Source organism: Nesoenas mayeri (genome assembly GCF_963082525.1).
Source record: "Nesoenas mayeri genome assembly, chromosome: 4".
Classification (NCBI taxonomy): Eukaryota; Metazoa; Chordata; class Aves; order Columbiformes; family Columbidae; genus Nesoenas; species Nesoenas mayeri.
Genome location: NC_137540.1, coordinates 33076577 through 33095729, shown reverse-complemented (window position 1 = coordinate 33095729; position 19153 = coordinate 33076577). Strand labels below are relative to the sequence as shown.

Below are 19153 nucleotides of genomic sequence, written 5' to 3'. Positions count from 1 at the left end.
TATATTGAGCACCTTTAGAAAATCAGCAGTTATACAATACTCCAAATAGAGTGGATGTTAAATTTCCGTACATTAATTGAATTAATATAGGTGGGACTTGCTGGCAATCAAAAGGCCCTGTTGACCTGTAAAATTGCATTTACAGGCAAATGTAACTAGGATTCACAACCAAACGTGTAATTCCAAAATGCTTTGAGTCTTTCATCTTGAATGCTTTACCTGTATCCTTTCTAAAGCACTACTATGAAAAGTATTGAAGCAATTCTGTAGTTTTTGCATTCAGTTACTGTACCGTGTCAATAGATCACTGCATTATTATCTTTTTATGACAAATGCAATCATAATAGTCTATTGTAAGTATTATAATTTTAGTCCTTCTGCTTCTAAGTGTTAATATTTTAAATTAAAGGAAGACCGAGTGCTATGTTCTCGCTATTTCACGTTCTGCTACTTACTGAATTTACTGGCTTCAGATTAACAAGAGGGGAAGTCTTCTGTAGTCTTACAGTCTTCTGTAGTATGGCCTTCCCTTAGCAGTTTACAAACAACAATAGCACTCCTCCGCAACTGGAAAACAATAGCCAAAGGTCCTAATTGACATTGTTGAGAGTAATGTTGTTATAGTAGTATCAAAAACCAAAGTTCCACCAGTGGTTTTGAGGTGGTACTACTAAGTATTAGTACATAAAGTGCTAAGATAAAGAACAGCTCACCAGAAATTAAGGCCTACAGTGTATTTCCAAGGGAAGCATTTAAAAAGACGAGAGTCCATCAATAAGAAGACAACACAGCTTTATCAATATTCTATGGCCAAATTTGCCTTGCTTTTATCATATATCCATTTTATCCTTATTTCAATGAAATTTTTAATAAAAAACACTTTAAATGCCTGTTGTATTGTTGTTTGGACTTTATGCTTGCTTTAGAAGAAGACTTAACAAACGATGAGCTTTAATGCTGCTTTATTTAAGTGCGAAGTAAGTACTTATTTATATCTGCTGTTCTTAACAGTAAGTATTTCTACAGAAGGGATTTACATTCACATGTAACATAGCAACATGATTCTTGATGTATGTAAAAGTTCAAGCTTTGGTTTCTATGGATTCAGGACTTTTTCAAATCTAACTTTCTAAACTCTAAACCCAAAATTCATTTTGAAATTCCACTGGAGTTCAGAAACTAATATTCTTCTGAAAACGATGAGACTAATTACATCTTCAACTAGAAGTTGCCATTACACAAACAAATATAAAAATATGTACAAATAAGACCTGTTAATGATAATTCTGAGCAATCTTCTCTAGGTGTAGCTTTTAAGAAGCCAACTGAGAGTTAATTCGGTCATTGAGTTGAATTAGGGTATCATTTTAGTCTTAGGGTAGGCTAACTCAATACAGATGATTTTTTCTACAATTCAGTTTCTTCTATAAGCCAATCATTCTATTCACATAGCTGTCATACATACATACATATTTACACACCCACCCTCCATGAGAGCAGCTGTTGTATTTGAGGGGCAGCACCACTCAAGGTGAAAGTCCTGAAGTTCTTTGCAGCAACCAGTCTAGAAAGGCAGGCTAGTCAGAGTCGTCACTGCTGAAATAGGAGCTGTCACAGTATTCTGCTGTGTAAAGGAATTTGTGAATGGTTGGATTCATCTTTGGTATCCAGTGTCTGGGCACTAGAAATGTTGAAAGATTGAACAAATCCACAAACACCTTGTATCTGTCACTGGAAGAGACAATCAGAACAATTAATACTGTGATAACAGCATAGAAGGACATAATTTCAAAATCCTCAGGAATCATTCCATCTCTTTTATTTCTTTAATAAGGTTTCTGCACTAGCTCTCCTCCTGAATACTCCAGAGCAAAAATCCAATCCTAACTGTTTCTAGGCTTTAGCAGTTCAGATGTAAAAAGGAAATAAGGTTGTCGTAGTCACATCTTTCTTCTGAAAATGCAGAGTATGTAGGCTACGATCTCCTGACCTCCATTGTTGTGGTAGATACAAAGCATAATTTAGGAAGAATGTTAACTTGAAATTAAGGAAGAATGAGAAGCCTTGCTGGAAAAAAACAAACAAAAAAACAAACAAAAACCACCAACATTGAACTTTTTAGTCTTCAAATTCAATCTGTCTGCTTTCTCTTCCACCCTCTATTATGATGTTTGTGATGGGAATTGTTGCCCATAGTCATACATGGCAGTCACCAGCTACATACAGTTTCTCTTTGAAAAATAAACCTCAAAGAAGCTGTCAGGACATAGCTGCAGCTAAAAGGCTTGAATTGTCTAACGAGCTGAATCCTCAAACTCTATATAAAAAAAGTTCTACCCATTCAGAGTGTTCTGTGCTCAAGCCCCAACCATCCCTTTTAAGTTCCTTTTCTGCTTCATCCAACAGAAGGAAACATGTTTCTGATTGTTGCCCTGCACAGCTTGACAGTGTTAATTACTACCAGCTTCGAGAATATATTAAATCCTAAATTGAAGTAGCTTAGGTTGTACAGTTAGAGGTCATGCTAAGGAACAAAGAAAGTGTCATCACTTGGACAGTAGAAGGGACTGTATCCAGCCTGTATCACCTTATTATTTTGGACTAGCCTGCACACAAACAAAACAATGCAGGATTAATATTATTGCTGATACAGTCATGCCTAGATCCTTTGACTGAGAACTATAACTGGCACTTTGCATCAGTGATCAGAAGGAGTTCTTTTTGCCCCAAAAGGCTTGGTATTTATATATGTCAACCTGGTAAGTAAAAGTACAACAGCCAGGAGGAAATTCTGGAGTCCCAAAAGAGAAACAACAGCCCTCCAGCCTCCAGTGAGCTGCCTGAAATCTGTCTCCTGGCATTAAGAGTATCTACAAACTGCATTAATTGAAGGCAACGTATTAATTTTACCTCACTGTTGAGCGCAAATATTGGTAGCCTGAGGAGCCTCCGGTGCCAGCCTTGCTGCCAATCATTCTGTGCACCATGCAGACGTGGTTATCTTAGCAATGCAAAAAAAGGACAGGGCATATGTTCAGTGTTAAGTTATAACCAAAGGGTAACATCAAGGTGTATCACTGAAATATTAAAGATCGTACAGAGATCTTTACAGAGATACAGAACTAGTAGGTCTTCAGCAATGCAGGAGTTAATTATGCCACTCTTCAGTCAACTAATATAAAATTATTGTTAATACAGAATGAATACACTAATTATTATACACGATTATGCTCTGCTAATACAGAATTAATACATTCATTTATGGATCTCTAGATATGGAAGAAGCAGAAGGAATGTTTGCATATGAAGAGCAGTCATGATGATGTTTTGGCAAACATCGAACAAATATAGACCTGTCCCTGAAATGACATTGTTAACCTAACTTAAAGCATGTCATAGAAGTGTAGCTATAGCTATGTATGTAATGATCACAGAAGAACCTGCTCATCTTTCCTCCTGGTTGAAGTACAAACACAAAAAAGTCATTCATAAAGGATGATCTCAGAAGCTCAGTCTTAAAACTCTGGGTACAACTTGTCTAAAAGAGGGTGAAACAGAACGGTTCAGTTGCATCTGAAAGAGAAAATGTCACAGTCCAAAAGGGAAACTTACATCTCCATTTGGTCATGAGCACATCGATATCCATAAGGGAGGTAAGAAGCTGAAAGGGAACCTGAAAGCGAGGCTCCTCCCTTGAAAAATGAAAGAGAAGACAGTGAGATCTCTTATGAAATGCTGTATTTTTCAAAGTATTGCTTCACCAATGCATAACAATGACTTAATATATATTTTCCCTTAAATAGTATTAAGTGTCATTAGATATCCTAACACATGCTCCTGCCATGTAAGTCTCGATCTCTGCCTTTTCCCTCATACTTGGAAAAATACTCTAAATCTTTCTAGGACACTTTGTAGAACAGTGTGAACCAGGCACTGGCTGGTTTCAGTCTGAGGAGCAGCATCTGGTCAGACACAAACCAGCTGCCTGCAGAAGCCACGTAACCTCCATCCTTGAAAATATTCAAAACTCAACTGGATGTAGCCCTGAGCAGCCCGATCTGACCTTCAAGCTGAATCTAACTAATCTGGGTTTTCATGGAGGATTGGATTAGATTACTTTCCAAGGCCCCTTCCAACCTAAATAAACCTGTGTTGCTGTCCTTAACCTTCACTGCTCCTCCTGTCAGTAATCATTAAAGATATAATTTCTAACATTACCTGTAGAAGTAGATCATCAAGGCACCCTTCAGTGCTTTGTAAGACAGTCGTCTGTCTCCTGCAAAATACAGGTGTCCTTATTTGTTACTGATTCTCCTGCAAATTTAATGCTATTATATGATCATAAGTATAAAAAATAAAAAGTGCATATTGACATATATTAATAAAATCTACCTTTACTAAGCAGGTGTTCATGGCGTTTTTCATCAAATAATGAAAGCAATACATCTTTCTGTTTCTGGAATTCAGATAATAAGTCATCTTTTTCTTCTGATTCTGGTTTGGCCTTTGATATTTAAAACAAAAATTTCTTTTAGAATTCAACAGGGCAAACTAAAGCGCTTGAATGATCCATGACGTAACTTCTATTTTCATCATAAATACTATAAGTTTACATCTTAAATGTAAGAACTGTATTTTCAAAAAGGATTGATGAGTCACTGAGTCACTGTCCTTTAAAAACACAATTAACACAAAATGTACAATTAAATAGTTGTCAACACAATTCAGATGAATGAATGTTCAAACAAACTGGCAGCTTATCACTTTTCTTTTGGTCTAGAGGCCTTAAAAGCACTTAGTCTTCCCTTGTTTGAAATCTGTTTTTTTTTTCCAAGGCAAAAAGAAGGTATCCTTGCACAGCTATGGGTAAGAAAGTTGTAAATAAAAGAGTTTAGATGAGTTTACAACTTTCTGAACAGATATTCTCAGGAAATCAATTTAATTCCTGTGGTGGTTTTTTCCATTAAAAATGTAGTTAAAGCTACAAGCCTTACAATACTCAGGGATTTTCTTGTACTCATTTGCCAGTGTAATTGATTGTAAAATGATCACGTAGCAACAAAATGTCACATACTGTTAAACAGGAATGGGCTGTTTATAGTGACACTCCATACTCACAGCTCAGGGGCCCAAACTTTGTGTTTACTGTGAACTGTAGATACAAGTATCAACTAAAGGTGAAGTTAAAATTTATTTCAACCCTTCCATTGCTACCATCTCTTTAGTTTCACAATCAAAATCACCCATGTATCATGTTTTAAACTGTCTAAGGTGTCAAATTACAAGCTTATATTTCCTTGCAGATAGAGGCTGCTGAAGATTGAGTGGGAAACTGAGTGCGCCAAAGGTCAAATTTATGTCAGGATGTCATTTTGCCATCTGTCTTCGCTTATGGGTAGATGAAGAGTACACTATATACCTGCACCAAGGCAAATTCCTCTTCTAGACCTTTTAAAACATTCACTTCAAATTGTCCCCAGAAATCAAATCCTTCTGCCTCGAGTCCTGGAGTTCTTTCCAGCCATGCCTTTAATAGTAATAACAATGTGTTCAAACATTAACAATGCAAGCACGTTACCCTAGAATTACATGTTATAGCAACCTAAATTATACAGGTACAATTTTTCTGGTTTAATATCCCATAGAGCTTTTTATTGCTGGAGGAAGCACATCCACATAGAAGATTTCTACCTGCATAACGGTGCTGTGCAAACACACCCACAGGTTGCAGATTAAATAATCAGTGTTGGAAGACAAAAGCTGGTCCATTCTAGCAGTATCTTTAAAACCAACTCCCTCGTAGATACAGAAAAACAGTCTTATTCCAGGTATATAGGATAATTGTAAAGATACATCTCAGGAAGAAGATATAGAAGCATCTATGCAACTAGTTTTTATCATGTCAGACAGGCTGAATACTGGTCAAGCAGTCTGTCATTAATTTACACCACAGTATGTGATGATACAAGACACAGATTTATTTGGCAGATAGCAAAGCGTTCTCTTTGATTTCCTTTTAATAATGAGACTGAAATTAGGAAGGAAAAAAATTAGGAATCTTTATGGTCCAACTCCCTTTAGAGATCACTTAATTTAGCTCCTCATCTGAAAGATAGAAGAGCATGAAGTCTTAATCAATGAAGAAAAGCTAGAGAAATTTCTTATATATTCTGCATCAGGTGTCATCAGGCAAATGGATAGGACTAATAAGAATGGATGCTTTTATTGAGGTTTATACTGCATTATTCTCCAGAAAGTTATGTTAATTTTGTGTATGAAAATGACAAGGGAGTTAGACAAATTACTGACTCATTCATAACTCTAAAATGAAGTCATTCAGTCAAGGTAAGTGATAATGAAACATTTGTTTTAAACATCTTTTCTCCTTTCCATTTTGCATTGTCATTTTTCCTTTTGTTTTTGAATTCCCTAGTAGCCATCACTAACAGTGGAAATATTTTTAGTTTTCTTCTAAAAAGGGTTCAGCGTCATGAAAAACACTGCAAATGAAACAATACATTTGTATTCTTAGCTCCTATTTCCACAGTGCAATTTACTAGTTTAATGGACTTTCCAGACAAGAGGAAATGCTGTGTTTACTAATGACTAACTCTCTTTCATTCAAAATTTGGTAAAAATCCAAAACACAACTGACTAGGAAATTGCCAGCACTCCTGATTCTCTCAAGGAAGAAGAATTGGTCACTGACACCAAAGAAGGACATTCTTGGGAAACAGGGGAAAACAAAGCAAGGTCTAAGACAGACATTGTTACCTCCACAAGTTGCAGTAGCGTAGGTTCTTGCTCTGATTTAAGCAGTAGTTCGTAATCCTGTCCCTTGAAGTTATCACGATAATGCCTTCTGTTATAGGGAACTCTCAGACTTTGGGGAACACCAATTTTGTTCTCTAGCAAGCGAAACTGCAGGCTCTGGAAACCTGACGCTGGGCTTAGGTAGTATCTTTGGGAACAGAAGAAAATAAGATACAAAAATGTAGAATATTATTTCACAATTATGGGATTCTATGGCTCTCAAAAAATATAGATATTTCACATTTGAAGATATCAGCTAGATATCTGAGCATTGTTTATATGGTTGCAATTAAGAAAAAAAGAAGCTATTTTAATGCAGCTACAATGTATGTATAAAATATTCTCATTTTCTAGCTATATATTGTTCATGCCTGCACAGATATACACACACACACTTGTGTTTGTACTGTGTTTTAAAATAGCAGCATTATGTGTGTGACAAACAAGAAAAAACGTTAGTGCATATCATTTCCTTCCCAGACAGAATAAGCAGCTTCACTCCAAAATAGCTATTACAAAAATTTCCACATCATAAAAGTGCAAATGAGTGCATTTTAAATAGGCTTGTTATGCAGAATAATTTCTATGCATACAATAATGTTCAGAAAAACATTTAGTGGGTTTTGTTTGAGGAACTCAGTAATGGGATCCTTTCAGAGTTAAATCATGTGACCATGCTGAAAAAAAAAATATTAGTAAAAGTAATCTGAAATCCCACATTGCTAGGTAGTGGTACTGGCAGACCCCAAGCCTGACGGTGTTCAAGAAGAGACTGGACAACTCCCTCAGACACATGGTGTGAACTGTGGGGTTGTCACATGCAGGGACAGCAGTTGGACTTGATGATCCATGTGGGTCCCTTCCAACTCAGGACATTCTATGGCAGAAACAGATCACTGATCTGTTCTTATGTTTATCAAATGACAGTATGTTGTTGAAAAGCAGAAGCAAGGATGCATCAAAACAGAGGATTAGCCCATGGATTTCCTCTGCTGTAGTATAATGCTAGATGATACAGATGTTTCAAACTCCCAAGAGAAGCAAAATTGTAGTTTCATGTGTTTTTTAGTTACGTATCATTAAAAGACAGAAAGGAACGGATGCTAAAAAATGCAGGAGAGGATGGGAGGCTGGATCACACTGAGCTAATGAGCCAGATGGGTAGGGGCACAAGCAGAACAAGAACAGGAAGGCAGATGAGATGAAGCTGTCAGACAAGGTAGTAGAGTGGAAGGACCATGGAGGAGTGAGGCAAGCCAGGGGATACCAAAGAAAGTCTGGGCAGAAGAGCTACCACCCACTGGCCCAGTGACACATTGGGCAGGTAATGGAGAGCAGAAGTTATCAGGGAGAAAGAGACAGCAATGGTTCCTTTAGCCACTTGAAGCCTCCAGCACTGCAGACTCACTGAAAACATGAAGCAAGGAAACACTGCAATCCAAGACAGCTGAAATACCCATTTGACAATCTACAGAGAGTGCATTTCTCTCACTCAAGCACTCCTATGATTTGTCATGGAACTCAGCTGCAACTGCACAGTGCTGTTTCAAATAAATTGTTAACAGAACTGTGAGCTGTTTCTATTGTTTCAACTTTTTAGTTTAAAGCCAGTCAGTAGCACCACACAAACATCAACAATTAACTTGTATTATTTCTTTGCAGAAGATGCTGGACTCACACTCAGGCTCAACTTCTGAATTGACCCTTGCGCTCTAAAGTCACAGTTGCCTCTCAAGGGTGTGCTCTCACCTTGCTGGATGGTGCAGGTATTACATGCTGCCTGGGCACATGCGAAATTGGCAATCAGTTCTAAGGATAGGAATGAACAGCTCATGGATTACTGTGGAGGAGTAGTAAGTATTTACCTGAAATCAAAGAAGTCCAATGCAGTCATAGTTTCCAAAACGGAGAACTGTTCCACAAGTAATTTCAGAATCATTGAAATTCTGTTCATTCGAGTAATAACCTTCAGCATGTTCCTCTCATCTCTTACCTGTAGAAAAAAATAAAGATCGTAACCAGACAGAATGCTGTTCTCTGTATATTCTGCCTCTTCATCTCAGGTCTCTTAACTGTTGTACATCACTATAGCTCCCAAGTCCTTTCACAACATGACATCCACAGCAGCAGCAGAATCTCATATTGAACAGAGAGTCCTGTTTTTAGCTGGAAAACAAACCTATAATTTTCAAACACTGAAATCTCTTTTTATCTGACTGATGATATATTACAACTAGGCTAAATATATAGGATTTTTTTTTCTTCTCTACATTTCTGAGTGAAATAGAAGTCACCACAAGAAATCAAATTCTAGATCAAAATACTTTATATTATTATCATGTCCAATTACTGCAATATGATTTTCAAAGATAGATGACGTAATATATTATGCTGTCTATTATAATCACTTATATGACAATTTCTATTATTGTGAAGGAACAAGTCATAAGGCAGGTGTGGAAAGTACTTAAAAGTTCAGAAGCAAAATAATCTAAGAGATACATCAGGAAAGCATGTCTAAAAAGATGTTAATTAGATATGTGCATTAGCAAACAGAGATGACTACATCTGGCAGGACGAAAAAAATATTAAATAGAAAACACAGAAGTTCTCTTCTGGATAAGCTGAACACTTTGCCTACAGCTTTAATGGGATCAAATTCCCCTCTAAGACTGGGGCGCACAAGCGGGAAGTGCCAAACTACAAAAATGACAGATTATAACCGTTTCCTTAATCATCTGGCTGTCTACTTAACCTTAACATTGACATTTTATATTCTGATTATAAGCAAAGTTTCATTTTTCACAAAAATAAATAATGAAAAGTTATTCTGCTTAACTGATTTTGATCGGTTATAATTTGATACAATGTTCAACTAAAAAGTCAACGAAATCATTAATGTGGAGGACAAATAACATCTTAATTCGGCATTATGATAAAAATGTTCCTTCTTTCAGTCTGGTCTAGTTTCAAATTTTCTTCATATACACATACTGATGATGTTATTCAAGGTATTTCTCAAATTACATGCAGTCAGCCTTATTCTGTGGATGTCATAGAATCATTTTGGTTGGAAGAGACCCTCATGCTCACTGAGTCCAACCATAACCTAACTCTGGCACTAAGCCATGTCCCTAAGAACCTCATCTATATGTCTTTTAAATACCTCCAGTGATGGTGACTCCACCACTTCCCTGGGCAGCCTGTTCCAGCGCCTGATAACCCTTGCAGTGAGGAATTTTCTCCTAATATCCAATCTAAACCTCCCCTGGTGCAACTTGAGGCCATTTCCTCTCATCCTATCACTTGTTATTTGGGAGAAGAGACCAACCTCCATGTCATATCAGGTCAGGAGTTTTCCTTTGTTATCTGTTGTTATGAGACATATTTAGCTTTAAGTGTTCAGAGATGTTCAAAATATCCCTGTTGTAATTTTCAGAAATTCTCATACTATTGTACACTGTCATTTATTATTGCTCTTCTGTTGGATTTCATAATTACTGATATAAGTCTTCCTTTCATATAGCAGATATTGGATGGAAGAATATAGTCTGCAGACTTCAAAAATTCGAACAAAGGGAGAAGTGACATTTCAACATAAAAATACCTGCTAGCCCTCTGGTTTTCAGTTTTGCCTCTGAGCATGCTTATTCTGAAGTAGAATACTCCCAAGTTAGGTTTCAGCACTCATCCAGTACTAGTAGGAGAACATGAGAGCATTTTGGCCAATGGAATTGGTCTTGGAGAGTGATCTATGCAAAAGGCAGACTTCAGGAGGGAAAGAGATTTTGCGGATCAAATGTCTGCCATTCAGCCAAATTTAATTGGGGTTTTTTCATGCTGTTTTTATAAAAGAGCATGTGTTGCTTTAGTAATCCCAAATATATCAGGCTGGAAGGCAGGAGCCAAGAGAAAGAGAGGGCTGAATTTTCCCAAAATTAATATTTGTTCTTAACTTACGTGGCCATTTTGAAAGATCACTCGCACAGAGTCCATTTCCCACAGAATCTGCTTAAACCAAAGTTCATAAGCTACAACAAGAAAGGCATTGTTAACGTTAACTTCAACATTACTTTGTTTTTTTTCATAGCACTGAAGAAGTAAAATTCTTTCATTTTGATTTGAAATGAATAGTCTACGTTTACACTGCTGGTGTACACAAAGAGGCTGATACACAAACGTATTGCCTGTTGCAGTGTGCTGTACATTATGTAAACTGTTATATGAAATAATCTAGCATCAAGAACGTTAACAGATTTTTTTTTTAAAGCATGTTATAACACATCAGGTATTTAACATACAGAATGTTCATTACAAGAGGGGAAAAATAGAAAATCTAGATCTGATACTCCAGTAAAAGCTAACTCCAGAACTGCTTACGTTAATGTCATCTACATGTTTCTATCAATAACAGGAAAAAATCACGGGGTCAGTGCCTGCAAAACACGTGGATATTAGCAGTTAGGGAGCACCTAATAAGTATGCAGGCTTCTAGGGACTCTCTAGGTGGTTAAAACTGGACTGAAGTTTGAGAGAAGGCAGAAGCCAACACACAAAATTTGCCTACAGTAAACTTTATAGCGGCCTTTATTAGTCAGATGGGGATGAATTTCACTACCTTAATTTCTCTAGAAACAGAACTACCCAAATTTCGTCTTGCCAAATCCAAAAGTTATATTTATGGCTTCTTAGGCACAGAGCTGATTACAACCTTACAAATTATATAGGGATATATATGTGAATATTAACACAAATAAAGACAGAGCAATTGTAGTGATTGTGTCTAAAATGAAAACAAATTGTGTATTGCACATTTCAGCATTAAATAACACCCTGTGGCAAAAGCACTGGTCAACCACCACTGAACTCCTCCCAACCACTTACTTTGATGCGTCACAATGAAAAGGTGCTCATCATGGATTTTTTTTCCTTTCTTCTCACTCTGAAGTTCTTGAGCATTCAATATTTTGTTTAGCTTAAAAATAAAGATAAGACTGTTCTGTAAAGCTCTTAATTCTGCTATTAGTAATGATATTCCTACTGTGTAGAACTAATATTTAAGGATAATATTAAACATATCTATATATAGGCCTCGTATTCCAGGTTGTATGAGAAGTTAGGCTAAATGGTCTCAGGTGTCAAACTTCTTTTTAATTTTTAAAAAATCTTGCCTAAGTTGGTATAACTATTTCAACTAGTAAAGCTCAGAAAATAATTTTTAAAGTATTTTTAATCATTTAAAAAAAAAAAAATAGAGAGAGAGAGGAAGCAAAATATCCAGCACATTTTTCCATATCTTATATGAATGCTGCCATTGTTTAGGGAAAACAGAGATCCGATAGTTAAACTCTCTGTAATCATGCAATAACATATCTGCACAAGAGCTCTGATTTTAGGCTGTACTAGTTATTTCAGTTCTGGCATTACTAATTTTTTTACTGAGTCAAATTCACAATCTCATCATTCTTGCTTTAAAAGAAATACGTGCAAGATTCCATCTAATACATCAACAAATTAGACTTCTGTTCACAAGTACAGAGTAATTCCACTCATTTCTGTTCCTGCTGTCACAAAAACAAAACAAAAAAAAAAAAAAGGAAATGTCTGATTCTTTTCTTACTTCTGCCAGTTTATTTTTACTTATTTAAAAATTCTTTTTAGTTGTTGTGGGCTTTTTTATTCATTATTTTTGCACTCTCAATTTCTGCAATGTATTTTTCCAGCCTGGGCTTCCATGCAATAATTCGGGGAAGTTGCACACGGCCTTACTGACATGGAATAATTGCCAAGTGGTGACTGTCAGGCCAAAGAAAGACTTTTCTGGTGCACCACTTCACAGTTTAGGTATACCAATACAAATTAATTCCCTGTGAAACTCCCAAAATAGCCAGCTTGCCTGCAGTTTGAGAAGTCATCCCACAGTCCACCTCCGACCCTTCCAGAGGAGACCAGCACCTGTCTTAGTGACTGCCAGAAGAGTCAGTCAAAGGTCCTGGCTCAAGTCTTAAGAGTAACCAGGGCAGTACACATGAAATCCTTGAACTTACCTGTAGGTAATCTCCATAGACAAGTCCACCTTTGCTGGCTTTATTTATCCCTTCTTGTGATTTGTCTTCTTTTTCATCTTCCAAAGATAGCTTGTTAAAATTAAATCTAAGAAAATAATTAGGTAAATATAGAAACTATTCAATTAAATAATGATGAATATACCTGCCTTTTTACTAACAGATGCATCTAAAATTGAAACAATACTTTGTTTTGAGAAGATGAACCACTGAAGCAGGCTTTTGACAAAAACAGTACACCTGAAATATCTCTTGTCACTGTAACAGCTGGTAGCATTACATCTAATTCATCAGATAACAAGTGCTTGACAAGTACAATCCCTTTTTCTTCAGCAATCACTACAACTGTCTGTCGATAATCATTAATTCATTTCTGAGCTTACATATTTTACATTAACAAAATATCATTTGAACTGACGTTATGAAGCAAAACACAGGGATGAGGAACTCACAGGTAGTTGTTCCCTGCGAAGGGGCACCCGCTCATGATTCCAGGATCCAAACTCGCCAAGCTGTGCACCAGGGAATATACTCTGTTACTGTTCCCAAATCCACTGCAGCCACTCTATATGTAACCTTAGCTCACGGCCTAGGCCAGCCCCCAAATTCTCCTCCTTAGCCCTCAGCCCATCCCCGCTATTCGGTAATTACAGAAACTATCGCAGCACAAAGGTCAATAATTTCATGTTGTGTTTGCTCTCCAGGATTTTTTTTTTTGGTCAGTCAAAACAGGAATGGCTGGCATATTTGCTTTGTCCTATGAAAAACACTTTTTGTAGTTTTTACTGCAAGATTTCCATCAGTTGCTTCTTTGGGGATCAACACTGATGTAAGGGGTAAGTAAATGAGAGGTCTGTGTGTGAGAAAAAGGCAATATTTAATAAATTCAGGAATTGTTAAAGCAGGTTTGTAACTTGCAGCCCTCTGTATCAAAAGATACTTTTAAGTTTAAGAAGTGAAACATATGGAAGAGGAAAGGGAAGGAAAACATATTTATATGAAAGATTGAATAATGTTTGTAATGGATCTCAAGTAATAGACATACTTTCAAAAAAATGCACAAATATTAAGTAAAAAAAAAATAAAAAGAATCAGGTACATCTCATGCTATTTTTCCAGAGGTTTAATTCATGAAAATTCCTTAATTTGATTTCCTCACGCAGAAGTTTCACTCTCGTTTGTTGACAAATGTTACCCAATTCTGTTTAATCATCAGCCTAACACACAATGAAGTAACATTTAACCAGTGAGCGCTTCTTTCCTGCCTGCCAGCATTTTCTGAAAAAACAAAAGAAGTTAAAGCTCAGTTTTACTGCAAACAAAGATCCAGGGCCCCTGTGACCCCAAACCATTTGCTGTCTGCAAGGCTTCCACTGTTTAATGGTGTCTGTGTGGTGGTTTTGGCTGTTCCAGCCACTTAAGAGTATTTGGCTCATAAAAATGTCAATTGTACTTCATGGGGGATGGGATGTACACTCTGCTAAGCCACATGCTGTATGTCAGGCTGTACAAATATAAGCTTAAAACTAAACTGAGCCACAAGAAAAGTAGGACTTCACTAGGGGAACCTATCAGCAAGGTCAAGGTGTTCCTCCTTTACGATGTAAAGCCTGACAGAGTAAAATAATCCACTCACCACACACAGATACATATCTGCTCAGGATGTTGGCAATAAGAGATGAAAGCAAAGAGTGCACTGGCATATACCTCAGAAATTGAATGTTGAAAATTGCTTTTCACTATCCAATTTGCACTCAAACAGCTTGGTTACAAACATAGTAATCTCCTCTCGCATCCACAGATCTCAAAGGCATGGATAAGGAAGGCTTATCTTGTAATTTCTACACCTTCACTTGAAGCATCTGGACTGAGACTCCACAGTGAAAACAAACTTTCTGTTACCTTTTTTCACAGTACAAGTGAAGAAAGAGTGAAAAATCAAATAAAAAGAAGGACAGTTGAAAAACATCGAACTCTTAACCCCACTAAATAAGTTAACTGTCTGTTTCCTTGTGCAGTTTCAATTTCTTCTGTGGGACATAGAGTGTAATAAAATTCCACAGCAATGGTCTCTGGCTTGCAGGCTTTGTATTACCTACTCAGTAGGTGAAGGACTTTGAAGTCTCAGAGTCCTTTTCAACTCTGTGCTTAACAAAACATCAGCTCCCTGTTTGGGAAGTAATACTACCATTAATCAATTCAGGGTTACCAAACTGTCTCAAAACCTAGCTGAGGATGCTATCTGAACCAAGCACTATACAAACTTCTCACCTGATTCAGTGACTGACAAGGTTCAGTCAACCAAATAAATCAGCAAGACTACCATGATTTAGAAAATTATTTCCAGTATTTCCAACATGTTAAAACTCTCTAATGGCCTCAGAGCTGACTGGTCCCAAAGCACCTTTGTCCTAAAAAAACACCAGCCTAGTAACACTTATGAAACATGGCAATCTGAATTAAACATGGCCACTTCTCCTTGCTCTTGCTTGATGACCATGTTCATTTTCTCCTCTTAAACCCTCTTGTACTAGTGTGTTCAGAAAGCTTAGCTATCCCCAGGACTCTCCTGCTGAGAGGACTTTCCCAAGCACCCCTATGTTCTTTATCATCAATATCTGCCTTTGCGTCAGTTTCTTTTGTATTTCACTATCAACAAAGAACTCTATGATATCCATGAGAGGATTCAAAAATATAATTCTCCAAATCATCAGAAAACTGCAAAGACATTGGAAAAAAGAAACACAAGCAGTTTGTTTCAGGCCTACACTTGAGTGAAAAATATATTCCTCTAAACATTTTTGTATGTTGTACTTTGATTTAAAATAAGAAACAAAAATATTTTTTGTGGTGCTCTCAATACATGAAATACTGCTATCACAATATTCACTCAAATCCTAGAAAAGCCTCAACAATTTAACAATTCCTTTTCCTGGCAGGGATAATTAAAAATAAGTAAGCTGTTACTTTCATATACAATGCAGAATGAAGATAGTAAGCTAAAGTTATATATTTTTATGAGAAAAAAAAAATGTTTTTAAGAAAAAAACTACTTAGTAAATTTGTTTTCAAATGTTATTAGCATCTAGAATACATCCTCTATATTTTGTATATGCTTTATAGAGAGAATAGTACAGACTATATTCTTCACATTAAATGCAAACCCATGTTTACCAGGCAAAGTACACGAAGTCTCTGATTTTGCACACAAACCAGAAATAATTTACTCTCTCTTTTCTATCTCTTATAGCTAATCCCAAATTAAATAAATGTTCTGTCTAAAATGTACATAAATTCAATGAGTCTGATCTGATGCTTCAGTAATTTAACAGTCCACAATTCACTTTGAAATCTAGAAATGTTGGAAGTAGCTTCATGTCAACTTCTTGAGTAAAAGCCTGACCTCTTCCCTGCCCTGTCTCAAAAACAAGCAAACAGAGACCACTGTATTCATGTTTTATAGAGAGAAGCAAAAAGTAGTATTGGACTTAAAGTTGGTAACTCCTACCTGCATTGCATATCTAGCCAGGCCAAGGTCTGTAGACCAACCATTTACCAAAAAGCTGGATAATATCATGGATAATATTATCCTTGCAAACATTCATTTAAGGAAATTTAATCTCATGCTAGCTGAGTTCTGGTCTCTAGCCATTCCAACTACAACAGATCTCAAACTATCCAAGATCAGTGGAGAAATAGGTCTTAATAAGTAAATAAAACCACAGACAATGCAGAGCTGTCATTCATTCATCTTACTGGCTACATTCAGGTGATCCCAGTAAGGCTTCACAAATGTGTAATGAACCTGGTGCTAAATTTTTTATTTTTTTTTTTAAAAAGTGATTTGTACTACCTGATGATGAAATTGTCTGTTGGCAGTGTAGATAACAGCACAGATTAAAAGAGCACTCAGGTTTGGCTCAACTCAGAGCCTTCGACTCCAGCTTGGTTGCAGACACCCTTAGAAATACATGTGCTTCTGCCATGCTGCTCAAATTTAGGGTTTACTGTAGGTATCTGAATTTTCTTTAAATGGTTTGAGTGGCCTTCATACCCTGACAGAGATTTTACAGCTACTTTGCCATCTCTTTATACTAGCAGAATCATAAATGAGTTTGATGAAAAAGCGCATCCATGTGAATATATCTGGAAGCAAAACGTAACCTTTATTTTAATTGATGGTACTGCTTTTCTCTCAAAATGCGCCTCATTTCCCTTTTTTGTGCTGAACACTCATAACCACAAAGAAGATGTAACCATACACACAACTTGCTGTTCATGCTGTGGATGACCGAGCAAGGCTATGAAAACCAAAAGTGTGTGCGTGCCCTTGACCTTTTATGTAGTTATTTATTTATTCACTTTTAACACATGAAAGTCAAGACAGAGAGATCCCTGTTCACCCCAGAAACACATCAGAGGACTCTAACCTTTAGCAGAGAGTGAGAATGGTATGTTTTGTGACTGGGCTGAATACAAGACAAACAGTTAAACACAGCAGAAAAAAAAAATCTACAGCTTCCCATAACTGCACTTTGTGGCCTTCAGGTGAACCATCATGGCCTTCATGAGCAAGCATGGGAAAGTGTCAGTCCACCCTCAGCCCCTTACTTTGTTTCCCTCCCCACTTCCCTTCCCCAGTTGTTGACATGGGGAGGCTGGGGTAGCTTTACTCATCTCGGCTGAAACAAGGTTGCAGAGCACAGGCAAACTGAACTTACTTGCTGTAAAGGCAAAAAGGGAGCATCCCTCCAGCTTGGCCAAGGAGAGGTTTGATGTAAGGCAGAGATGTCCTGCAGTATATTTTGTAGATACAGCTGGAGTCAAGAATCTGCATGTTCTTATTGTGTGGGGCCCCATGTCTAAAACATCCATCTGATGAGGACAGGTAAGAATGACCTCCTATGTATTGTCATGAATCCAACAAGGGTCTTCTCTCCTACTAAATTAGAAGTAACCTATTCACCCAAGCCAGCTCTCAAGTTATCTTACATGAAACCACTTACGGAGAAAAAAAAATGCACACACAAATAGTTTGGACAGCGTCACCCATTTTTTCTGCTCAAACTCTCATTTTGATTACAAAATCATCACAGAACAATTTGTTTTTCCAGTGTTCATTAACTTGAACAAAGAGCTTGGAGACCTGGCTACAAACAAGTGGCACTTTAAGCTTCCCAATGCTGTTGTCTCAGAATTACAGACCAGGAGTTATCCAGCAGAGATAGCTTCTACCTATGTAATGGTGGCTGCAGTGAGTTGGACAAAAGATCCAAGTAGGTCATACCATGCTGAATAGTTTCTACAAGAAATTAGCGAGTGCCTTGGGAAGAGCAAATTAGAAGAAAACAAACAATCAAATATTAAAACAAAACCAAACAAAACTAAGAAGCAAGCTTACAGTGAGATAATTTCCCCAGTATATCCATCTAACTTTCCGATGTTGATAGTCCAGGACTTCCTAAGATGCCTGTGTCCTTGCACTTCATAACCCTCCTTATGTGAAGCCACAGCCTGCAGCAATGACATCCATAACTGAAGTGTATATCACATTAAAGAATATTTCCCTGTGCTAGTTTCAATCTTCCTGACAAGTAATCAAGTGGTTTTAATTTCCGTTTGGTACTAAGTCATGGCTTATAGGCTTATGAGAAATAGCTGTACTATACCTTTATAGTACCAGTCATCCTTCTCTGCACTTGTATAGATTGTGTTGTGCCCTTTTTGAGATGAAGCATTCAAAAGGCAAATATATTTTTAATGTATAGATGTGAGCATTGTTAGTCCCACAAAATTATAGTGATGAAAGAATTTGTCTCTTGGATAACAAACACAACCATAATAGTGAAATGCAGCACAGCAGCTACTGGTAGGTCTAGGTTGACAAGGTGCAACTCAAATTGCACAGGTGAAGCACCCTGGGGCATAAGCCAGAACCTAACTGCACTGGCTGCTATACAAGCACTGAACAAAAATCACTTCCCCAGCCAACTTAATAATATAACAAGAGACAGAGAGGGGAATAAAGACACATGAAAGAAAGGCGAAGAGGACAAGATAAATTTGGTACCAAAACATGCCCTATTTTCAAATTACTGTTTTGTGATTTTTCAAAACTGGACTTGCTATTTGAGTAGCATTTGAAATTAACAGTTGGTTTTAAGAAAAATAAAATGTAGTGACTCAAAGCTAAACCAAGTAAGCTTAAAGTTGATGCAATATTAATAATCCAATCAGACATTTGTATGTGGGGGAGGAACAGAGCTCAAGGTCTT

The 19153-nt window shown here is 37.0% G+C and overlaps 1 protein-coding gene across 1 annotated transcript; it reads right to left on the bottom strand.

Annotated features, from left to right (window-relative positions):
- Window positions 1-1577: 1577 nt before the first annotated feature.
- On the bottom strand, window positions 1578-13365 carry TDO2 (tryptophan 2,3-dioxygenase; the record flags this gene model as incomplete). The annotated part of the gene is made up of 12 exons (XM_080344035.1): window positions 1578-1731; window positions 2911-3001; window positions 3613-3692; window positions 4219-4276; window positions 4393-4504; window positions 5420-5527; window positions 6775-6961; window positions 8679-8806; window positions 10774-10844; window positions 11698-11788; window positions 12861-12966; window positions 13331-13365. The coding sequence occupies 12 exons, from the start codon at window positions 13363-13365 to the stop codon at window positions 1578-1580; spliced, it is 1221 nt and encodes a 406-aa protein (XP_080200161.1).
- Window positions 13366-19153: the final 5788 nt, after the last annotated feature.